The 9,923-nt window shown below is 55.8% G+C and overlaps 2 protein-coding genes across 3 annotated transcripts; both read left to right on the top strand.

Annotated features, from left to right (window-relative positions):
- Nucleotides 1-64: 64 nt before the first annotated feature.
- DNAAF19 (dynein axonemal assembly factor 19) lies at nt 65-6,306 on the top strand. 2 transcript variants are annotated; one of them, XM_087770081.1, is made up of 5 exons: nt 65-224; nt 727-942; nt 3,540-3,672; nt 5,210-5,848; nt 6,173-6,306. In XM_087770081.1, the coding sequence occupies exons 2-4, from the start codon at nt 800-802 to the stop codon at nt 5,681-5,683; spliced, it is 750 nt and encodes a 249-aa protein (XP_087626207.1). In that variant the 5' UTR covers nt 65-224; nt 727-799; the 3' UTR covers nt 5,684-5,848; nt 6,173-6,306. The 2 variants fall into 2 exon arrangements, with proteins under 2 accessions (XP_087626207.1, XP_087626208.1); XM_087770082.1 differs by lacking the exon at nt 65-224 and adding an exon at nt 1,985-2,487 and having other exon boundaries at nt 899-942.
- A 1,398-nt stretch (nt 6,307-7,704) lies between these two features.
- Nucleotides 7,705-9,175, top strand: FAM187A (family with sequence similarity 187 member A). Its single transcript, XM_009472115.2, has one exon. The coding sequence runs from the start codon at nt 7,930-7,932 to the stop codon at nt 9,172-9,174; it is 1,245 nt and encodes a 414-aa protein (XP_009470390.1). The 5' UTR covers nt 7,705-7,929; the 3' UTR covers nt 9,175.
- Nucleotides 9,176-9,923: the final 748 nt, after the last annotated feature.

Here is a 9,923-nt window from a genome sequence, read left to right as displayed (position 1 = left end):
GCGGGCGAGGCCGGGGACGGTGCCGGCGGGGTCCGGTGGGGTCCGGTGGGGTCCCGGTGGCCGCGGCTCGGGCCGGGCCGCAGGGGGGCGGCGGGGCCGGTTCTGTCAGGCGCGGCGCGGGCAGCCCCGCCGGGGCCTCGCGCCGCGTTGCCCTGTCACTATGGCGACGGGAGCGGCGCCCGCGCGCGCCGGCGGCGGGAGCTCGGCTGGGCTGTCGCGATAGAGTGAGGGGCCTCGGGGACGGCGGTAGGCGTGGCCCGGCGGGGCTGTCGCGATAGCAGCGGGGTTCCCAGTTGCCATCCATGTGCACAACCTGGCAGGGCTGTCGCGAGAGGAGCGAGGGTGCCTGGGGCTGGTGGTGCGTGCGGCCTGGCAGGACTATCACAATAGGAGCGGGGTCCCCAGGGCCAGCCAAGGCAGGACTGTTGCGATAAGAGTGGGGTTGTCACGATAGGAGTGGTGTCATCACGACAGAAGTGGGGTCCCCAGGGCCAGCCCTGGTAGGACTGTCACGATAAGAGGGGGGTTGTCACGATAGGAGTGGGGTCCCCAGGGCTGGTAGCACTATCGCAATAGGAACAGCGTACCTGAAGCCAGCCCCGGTAGCACTGTCGTGACAGGAGCGGGATCCCCAGGGCCAGCCCTGGCAGGACTGTCACGACAGGAGCGGGGTCCCCGTGCACCCAGGGGTGCCCCTGTCCCCCCCCGTCCCCCCTGTCCCCACAGGCCTCAGGTCCCCGCCGGATCCCTGCCGGATCCCCGCCGGATCCCCGCGCTCCCGGTGGGCAGCAGGGCCGGGATGGAGGCGGACGGAGCCCTCGACCCCGTGGCGCTGGAGCGGGAGCTGCGGGCGGCGGTGGCGGCCGACGAGAGGCGGGAGAGGGAGAACCAGGCCAAGCTGCGGGCCCTGCGCCAGCGCCTCCCCTCCTACCAGGAGTTCAGGTCTGGCGGGGGCCGCCCGGGGCAGCGGGGAGGTTTCGGGGTTTCCCTACCCCAAAGGGCTTTGCCAGCGCCGTCACTGAGTGCTCGGTGCCGGGTGCTCCTGCCGCGGGGCCGACCTGACCTCACGGGTGGGTTTTGAGCCCTTTTGGAGCTCGTTTGGAACTTCGGTGGTCAGCCGGCGGGTTTTCAGCTCAAACCTCGCTCCCGGAGGCGGTCGCACTGATCGTCGGTGCGCTCTTCTCCGGGTGACCATCAGCGCGGCTTGACAGGGCAGCACCCCCAGCTTCGGCGTTCCCGACAAGGCCACGGCCCTGTGGCACAGAGCCCCGCTGGGACAGAAACTCAGCCTTCTTTAAGATTTGCCCCCAAAAAAGGTTGCTGGGGTGGGGGTAAGATGTCAGATGTTCCAGCTCCAGGGCAGGTCCCCATGGTGGCCAAGCCGGAGACCGGCAGTGGGACGGCTCGCTGTCCCCTCCTCTCGCCCCGTTCCCGGGCGCAGCAGCCACCCTCCAAGCCCTGCCAGCCTGCCCTGCCCTCCCTGCCCCCCGCACGCCCCATGCCACGGTGGCGACGCAGAAGAGGGTGACACCTGTCCCCGGGCGCCCCACCCAGCACCTTCCTGCTCCCAAACCCGGCGCCACCTTGTCCAAGGTGGTTCGGGAGCAGGTTGTGTCCCGGGGATGGCAGGGAGGCTCCGCAGAGGCAGCGCAGGGCACTCCCAACGCCCACCAAAGTCCCGGATCCACCTCTAGATCCGTCCGGGGAAATCCCTGTCCCTTGACATCCACAGACGGCTCTGTAGGTGGATCCAGGACTTTGACGACCCCTTGGCAGACTTACACAAATTCACAGCTGCATTCAGTCGTGCCGTCTGATCCCTGCAAGGCAGGAAAACACTTGAAAATGGTGTTTTCTCCCCCGACCTTCTTGCCGGTCCCTGTAAAAGGATTTCTGAGTGATTTAAAGCTGTTTTATCAGTGTATTGGTAACAGTAGACGTAATCTGAGGAAAGTAACGGAGCAGGTTCTCTCTGTGGGTGCAGCGTCTTCACTTGCGTAGCCCACACTAGCATGGGAGCAGAGACCTGGACCCCTTCAAAGATCTCCTGCCCGTTATTGGGAGGCCTAACTGCAGGGATTCATCCCACGGGATGCGAGGAACCACTTGAGCCACCGTGTCCGGGCTGCTGTAGTTAGTCGCAGATGTCAGCGTAATAAGATGCTGAATTCGAATGAATCCGCAAAAATGTACCTGCCCAGCGTGCTGCAAGCTACGGAACAGTCCCTAGGCCCTGTAAGAATTTAGGGTCTTTCCTCTGGAAGTCCCAAAGCCGTAGAAACTGCAGCGTATTGTAAGAGAAGGGAAGGAGGAAACAGTTGTGCCAGTTCCTGGGTCCTGGCTCTGGAGGAACCGTTGGCTGGAAATGCCCAGCTCCTGGGGAGCGAGCCATTCCCCGTGCTGCGGAGGAACCACGGTGCTCGGTAGCAGTCCAGCCTATGGGGAAATTCCTGCCGTGTTGGTCCTGACGACTGGATTAACACTGAGGTGTGAGGAGGATGTGCCTGCCCAGTGCCCCATGCAATATCTTCTCTTGTCCTCTGACCCCCCTCTGATGGTTCATGATGAATCCTGATCTTGTTTGATAGAATCACAGGGTGGTTTGTGTCGGAGGGGACCTTGACAGATCACCCAGTCCAACCACGGCCAGGGCCAGGGACTTCTCTCACCGGATCAGGTTGCTCAAAGCCCCGTCCAACCTGGCCTTGGACACTTCCAGGGATGCGGCAGCCACAGCTTCTCTGGGCAGCCTGTGCCAGTGCCTCACCACCCTCGTCACAAAACATTTCTTCCTTATGTCCCATCTAAGCCTGCCCTCTGTCAGGTTAAAACCGGTGCCCCTTGTCCTGTCACTACAGGCCCTGGTACAAAAAAAATCTCTCTCTTACTTGTAGGCCCCCTTTAAGTACTGCAAGGCTGCAATGAGGTCTCCCCGGAGCCTCCTCTTCTCCAGGCTGAGCAACCCCAACGCCCTCAGCCTCTCGCCACAGCAGAGCTGTCCCAGCCCTCGGACCATTTCCGTCGCCTCCTCTGGACCCGCTCTGACCGGTCCGTGTCTGTCCTGCGCTGGGGACCCCAGAGTGGAGGCAGGGCTCCAGGGGGGCCTCACGAGAGCGGAGCAGAGGGGGAGCATCCCCTCCCTTGCCCTGCTGGCCACGCTGCTTTTGATGCAGCCCAGGAGACGCTTGGCTTTCTGGGCTGCGAGCGCACATTGCCGGCTCATGTCCAGCTTTTCATCCGCCACTATCCCCAAGTCCTTCTCCTCAGGGCTGCTCTCCATCCATCCATCCATCCGTCCGTCCGTCCGTCCGTCCATCCCCCAGCCTGTGCTGATGTTGAGGACTGCCCCAGCCCAGGTGCAGGACCCTGCACTTGGCCTTGTTGAAGTTCATGAGGTTCACATGGGCCTGCTCCTCCAGCCTCTGGTCCCTCTGGATGATACATACGGCCCAAACTCAGAAATTGCCTCGGAGAAGAAGCTTTAAGCTTCAAAGTATTTGATCTTGCTAAGTATCCCATCCCCTTCTCATTGCCTGCAGGAACATCGTGCTGGCATCACACCTGAAGCCCCTGGAGAAAAAGGACAAGATGGGTAAGGGGAGGAACGTGCTGTGGAATCCCTGTGCAGCCCGCGCCAAGGCCCCGCAAGCCAACGACGTGGAGATACCCCAGGTGAGGGAGACGCTTTCTGGGATTTTGTCAACACCTAAAAATTGGGTATTATTTTAAAATGCAAGAGTTACAGAAATATCTCTACACGTGAGCAAGCCCCCAAAGTCTCCAGGAACACTGGTGTTTAGATAACCCCAGTGTTCAGTTTGGCCCCTACTTTGTGTCTGGTCAGAACTTGCACCAGCTGCCTCAAGAAGAGTCTGCTTCCACCCTGTGGGACTCTTAAGACCAGCTGCGCAGCGTCAGACCAGTGCTCCCAATACCCTGATGGTGGCCAGTAACAGATTCTTGGGGAAGTGTGCCCTCCCTTGACCACACTCTTCCAGCTGGCTGCAGCTTAGAGACCAAGCATTTAATAGCCACAGACCACAGATCTTCTGTGAACGTAGCCAGTTCTTTTTCACCCCACACATGATATGCATGATATGGAAAAGTGCTATTTTATTTTAAACCTGCTGCCTCATGAATTCGCTGGATGTTCCTTCGTTCTCCAGCTGTGGGAAATAGTGACTCAGCATTTTCTATCCAGGTCATTTGTGATTTGAGTGACCTCTGTCCTGTCCCCTCTTGCGGGCTCTGCCCACGCTGGAGAGTCCTGGTCACTGGACGTGTAGCCAGGGATGTTTCCCATAGATGTTCCTCATGGATTTTTTGACACCTAATGTCATTTGCTTGTTTATTATGAAATCCTTTTGCAACTCTTCTAGGCAGCTTTGTGTTTTCCTGGACTGAGCAATGATCTCCCCAGAGCAAATTCTGTTCCTAATCCCATTAGCGCTTGGGCTCTGATCTCCAGGGCTTCTCCATTTTGTGTTTAGACACAGCTTGATGTTGCTGTGCCTTGTTCTTGCTATCCGTATAAAAGCCTAAACATTTTAATCCTCCTTCCGTCTGTGCATCAGTTAAGTCAGTGGTGATGAGTTCAGCAGTTCAATTACGTATTGTATAAAACGGGATTTCCTTTTATCTGGAGATGCCACATTGAGCTTGGGTCTCTCTTTTAGCGCGAGCTCTTTGCCGCAGACCGTACGAATGTGGTATGTTAGGAGACGGTGTGTTAGGGCCATCTGCCTGTTTTCTGGGTTTCACATCTCATATCTTTTATCTCCTCACCGCTTTGATTTGCCTCATGGTGCTCGAGATGGAGCAGAGGTTTGCACTGAGCTACCCCGGTCTCCAGGAGGTCCCTTCCCGAGCAGTGATGGTGGATCCAGACTGGGCAGCGTGTCTGGTTCTGGTTAGGGTTGGGGTTACTCCACTGCTGGTCTGTGTTCATCCATGCTGGGCTTCAGGTCTCGTCCATTCTTCCATTATTTTCCCCTGAAGTTCTCTGGTTTCTATGGGGCTTGAGGAACCTGGTATTTCTTTGTCTTTCTCCATGTTTTGCCACCTCAGGAGGTTCATGCAGCCCTTTGTGCTATCAAAGCCTGTATTAAAAACATCTCAGCCATCCACAGGTTGATCGAGGGGTGGGGGGGTATAAAAATCTTCAAGTGGAAACAAAACAAAAGGAACTGGTAACTGTTTTTTCCTTCAGGAACTGGATCAACTGCCCGGAACCTCTGCTGAATTTTACAGAGATTGGCGCAGATGCTTAAAAAGCAGAAAAGAAAAATACCAGCTTTTGCTTGAACTCGGAGGCAAGGCCTTGGGCAGAATCTTTCAGGCTGACTTGGGCTTTGGCCTCCTGGGTGAATTCCTTACGGTGCTGGCAGAGAACGTCTGTCGTGAAGACAGAGATGCCATCCTTCAGATCTTACAGAGCCTTTCGGGCACCAAGCGCTTCGGGTTAAACGTGGATCTTCTGAGCGAGTCAGAGAAGGAGAGCAGCAGGGATTTGTTTAGGAAGCTGTGGAGCATGAGTGGGGATTATTGGACCGCTGGCCAGCCCAGTGGCCCAGCCAGCTGCGAAGCAGAGAGGGAAGCCCACGTCATGGACACCGGCCTGCAAGAGGAAGCCGAGGAGAAAAGGATAGTGATGGAGCTGATGAAATGTTACCAGGTCCCCTGAAGGAGCAGAAGCACCAGGGTCTTGCAGAAACAGAGTGCAAAAGAAGCTCAAAGCTTGACTTTGGCATCACCGTATGAGACAGCTAAATGGGATACTTCTGGAGCGTTGCTGTACATTTCTCTGTAGCTGGGAGCCACCCAGAGCAATAGTTCTGCACAAATAAAGGTCAGTTACTGAGAGGACTGTGTTGTGATCTCTGGGCCAGGGTGTCCTCACAGAATGGCTCTGTGAGAATCTCTCAGATGAGGAGAACAAAGACCAACTAGGCTGGTATTTTTGAAGGAGAAACCAAAACCCAAATAGTCCCTTCCCTTTTTCATCTCTGTCTGTTGTCACTCAGATTTAAGAAATGTAATCAATGACACTTTGTGTTTAACTGTGCAGCCGCTGAGGTTAGAATGGGCTGATGGAGGTGGCAGTGCAGTGCAAGGTGGTGTATATGGGACTACCCGACCAGCTATTTTATTGTTCATCTATCCCAACCAGCAGGCCAAGGGGTAAACCTCAGAGATCCTGTCACCTCACGGTCCTATGATCTCAGACACTACCTGATTTGCTGAAATTCCACATAAATTGAAATTTAGAAGGAACTGGCAGGCATCAGTCCAACAAAGAGACTCTCCAGGACTGCCTAATACTGTGTTTAAATTGAGTCGCACTTCTGTTTTGGCTGCCGACCAGAGAGGCCTTCATATGGCACAGCTCAGCACCTACCCACGAAGCTCTCTTGCAGTTCTGGTCTGGGAGGATCCTCAAGCTTCTCCCACGTGTGCTGAGGAGCCCAGTGTATGTTACAGTGCTCAGACTCCCTTGAATTCAGTTCGAAAACAACTGTCAGGTCTGTTTTGTTGCAAAACCCAGCTAGAGGAGCAAAAGGTAGAGTCACCCTGGCAGACTGTAACCATCCCTCTCCCACCTTCTTGGTAGAAACCACTGGGCACCTAATTGGTTATCCTCTGCGGTCTGGGACTTGAATGTTGGGCTTTGTGGCATCTATCTTGGGGACACCTGTGTCCCTGCCATCTGTTGTGGGTGCCATTCCTCTTGCCTTTGCATAACACTTGCAAACCTGAGGACTAGCAGAAAGCTGAGCGCCGAAGTCTTAAACAAAACAACGAAGATCCTGGAGTTTCCCAAGGTCAGGATGGAGGATGTTGGTGCAGGAACGGCCCCGGCACAGCAGTTACAGCTCTGGTGGGAACAGTCACAGTGCTGTCAGCAGTCCGGAGGCTCAGGGCTTGCACTCACATCCTATGTCAAGGATGGGAGCAGCCTGCTGCGTCCCCATCACTTGGGGAAAGGCAAAATCCCCGTGGTTTGGTGAGAAGACTCAGGAGAAATGAAGTACAGGAGAAGTTGTGTGAGCGTTTATGGGAGGACGGGCTGTTGGACCAGCTGGGATCAGTTTCCCAATCCGTGAGTTCATGGTCTGAGCTGAGCGTCTGCTTAAGAAGTGCCAAAAGCTGAGCTGAAGGTCCGGCTAGAGTCAGTGGGGAGCAAATAGCTCACCCTCAGCGTAGGAGAGAGGCATTTAAGGCCTCTAGGGCTGGTTCCAGCATCAGCCCGGGCAAGGGTGATGTGAATGAAAAGCCTCGCTCAATCACTTAGCAAGGAGGAGTCTCAAACGTTACCTGTGCGGAGGGGCTTCAGCACACAAATCCTTGGAAAGCCAACAAGGAGGATGTAGAAGTCTAAATACCACGTCTGAAACCTCTTGTTCTGGGCTACGGAGGTCAGCTGCCGTCAGAGGAGGGTCTTCTCTGGGTGCGTTGCTCTCAGAGGGATCAGAGCAATCTTTAACATTTACTGCACGCGAGTCTTTCAAGAAGACATTGGCAGTTCCCTTGTCCTCACCACGCTGCATCTTCCCTCTGTGGCTGTGCTGCACGAACGGCCTGCCTGCTCGTTGTCCAGGGCACGGACAACACTCTAGAGTATCCGGGAGAGGGGAGAGGTTCTAGAGTCCGTGTCCCGGGGGACAGCCTGCCCCAGGGCAGGACGGAGTGCTTCCCAGCAGATATTCGGCTGAGATGGGATATCTCAGCCACTGTTTGATCCCTGCTGTCAGCCACCTGCACTGCAGACGGGGGGGTCACTTGCAAACCCCATCTTTGCTGAGCGAGCTGGTGTGCGCACCATCCCTGCCCCGTGCTGGCACTGCTAACCCCACGCGCGGGTTCCTGCCGTCCCCGCTGAGGACGCGGTGGCTGGGTTGGTTCTGCTGACTGCAGAGACCGCCTGGCGCGATGGTGACGAGGCTGCCAGGAGCCGCCGTTCTCCTCTGCCTGGTAGATGTTCTCCACGCTTTTGCGATTGAAGAGAAAGGAGATGTGTTCAAGAGGATGGCTTGTCCTGCTTTCCTGATGTTCGACAACGCCGCTTACTTGGCTGACATGACCTTTGAGCTTCCCTGCAATTGCAAACCCGAAGAGGTCTCTTCTGTCGTCTGGTACTTCCAGAAGAACATGGGCAGCCACAAAACCACAGTCCTGACGGACTTTGCCGGCACTGTGGTTGTCGACTCGGGCCATATCCACGCGGGCAGCGATGTGCTGAAGCGTTTCAGTATCCGGATGTTCAGTCTCATCGTTTTCCGAGCCCAGGTGACGGACTCGGGACACTACCTGTGTGGCACTAAGAAAGGGGACTTCTTTTATGGCTATGATGTGGATGTGCAGCCCACGAAGCACATCACAGTGGCTTTTGTGGACAGAGGCCAGCACGTCCAGGATGACTACACGAAGAAGGTCTTCAGCCTCTTCACCACCTTCTGGGACTGGACCAGATGTGACCGCTGCGGGGTGAGAGGCGAGCAGCGGCGGATCGGGCTCTGCTATGTGCAGAGTGCCCAGCTGCACCCTCGCTATCGTGCTGCCGTGCCCAACGTCACGTCCTGCGGCTCAAGGGCTGTCCCCGCGCGTTTCCAGCGCGCCGGCCGCCTCCGGAGACCCGAGGTGGCCATCCGGAGCTGCCTGACCCCTTGCCTGAAGGAGGAGGTCCCTGAGGAAGGCGTGCAGGCCATCTCCAATGTCATTTCCAAGGTGGGCGAGAAGCCCTGGTTGCCCCACGTCCCCACGCAGTTTCACAAGCAGCCCATTGGAATTGACCTGATCATCGCGTGCCCAGGAGCCCGGCCTGAGCATGCCGTCGCCTGGGACAAGGAGTCCGTCCGGCTCTACCGCTCCCGCTACCTCATAGGTGTCAACAAGAGCATGCGGGTCTTCATCGACCACGGAAACCACCTGCACATCCAGCGGGTCCGGGTCAGCGACAGAGGCACCTACTTCTGCTGGCGGGAGGGCAAGATGGTGTCCGGCTTCCGTCTCAGCGTGATGTACCGGCGTCGGCGCAGGCGGACGCTCAATGATCCCGAGACGATCTACGCCGTCAAGGTCATCGGCGCGAGCTACGTGCTCATCAGCATCATCTTCATCATCATCCATGTGTGCCGCTGCTGCTGGCGGGTGTTCAGGTGCCCTGGTAGGACATAGCATCTCCACCATGGTCCCGACAGGTCACTCTTACACCTTGGATCATTCTTGTTAGAAATCTCTAATATTCTGACCGTTACAAATCAATGTGACCAAATTCTGCCAGCACCTGCTCGTCCTCCCTTTTGGGTCGAGAGCACGACGGCGAGGGCTGATGCAGAAAACTCCCCGAGCTGCAGATTGGTACGGCTTGGTAGGGACAGGCGGGCATTGCACACCCTCACGACTTGTTCCTGGCTCTGCCGCTGGCTTGCGGCGGGGTTTTAAGCTCAATACAGTCCTTTTCAAAAGAATGCTTGGAGTTGTTGCAAGATTTTCTGGCCAAGCTCTACAGACTTCTTGAACTGCATGAGTGATTTATTAGAGCTGGTTTTCTAAGAGGCTGCTAAAAAGATCCACCAAACTATTTAAATCCAATTAATTCTTGCTTTTCTTACCCTTTTTTTTTTTTTAAACTGTTTTTCATTGATGAGAACTTTGAGTGCCAACATTTCAAAATGTTCAATGTTCCTTTGAGCTCCTTAGCTGGAGCAAACCCCTTTTTTTTAAATCTTTCCTTTTTGAAGGGGAAAAAGACATTTCCAAATGAATCTGGTGGAGTTCTTCAGAAATCTCTCTGGTGTTTTGTTTTTTTTTTAACTTGCCTGTCTCAGCACAGACTTGTGAGTCGATATTTATGCCCGACAAAAGATGTCCTGCACAGAGGATGGCATCTCTGCAGGGTTTAGGTGGCAACTCGTTTGCTCCTC

Source organism: Nipponia nippon, unplaced genomic scaffold (assembly GCF_047370975.1).
Source record: "Nipponia nippon isolate SJK-2023a ecotype South Korea unplaced genomic scaffold, ASM4737097v1 scaffold_32, whole genome shotgun sequence".
Lineage (NCBI taxonomy): Eukaryota > Metazoa > Chordata > Aves > Pelecaniformes > Threskiornithidae > Nipponia > Nipponia nippon.
Note: the sequence above shows the minus strand (reverse complement) of the source record. Positions and strands in the feature narration are given on the sequence as shown.

Coding starts and splice junctions, on each gene's coding strand:
- DNAAF19 (XM_087770081.1), top strand. CDS start 800: ATGGAGGCGGACGGAGCCCTCGACCCCGTGGCGCTGGAGCGGGAGCTG. Junction 943..3,539: donor CCCTCCTACCAGGAGTTCAG/GTCTGGCGGGGG, acceptor CATTGCCTGCAG/GAACATCGTGCTGGCATCAC. Junction 3,673..5,209: donor ACGACGTGGAGATACCCCAG/GTGAGGGAGACG, acceptor TTTTTCCTTCAG/GAACTGGATCAACTGCCCGG.
- FAM187A (XM_009472115.2), top strand. CDS start 7,930: ATGGTGACGAGGCTGCCAGGAGCCGCCGTTCTCCTCTGCCTGGTAGAT.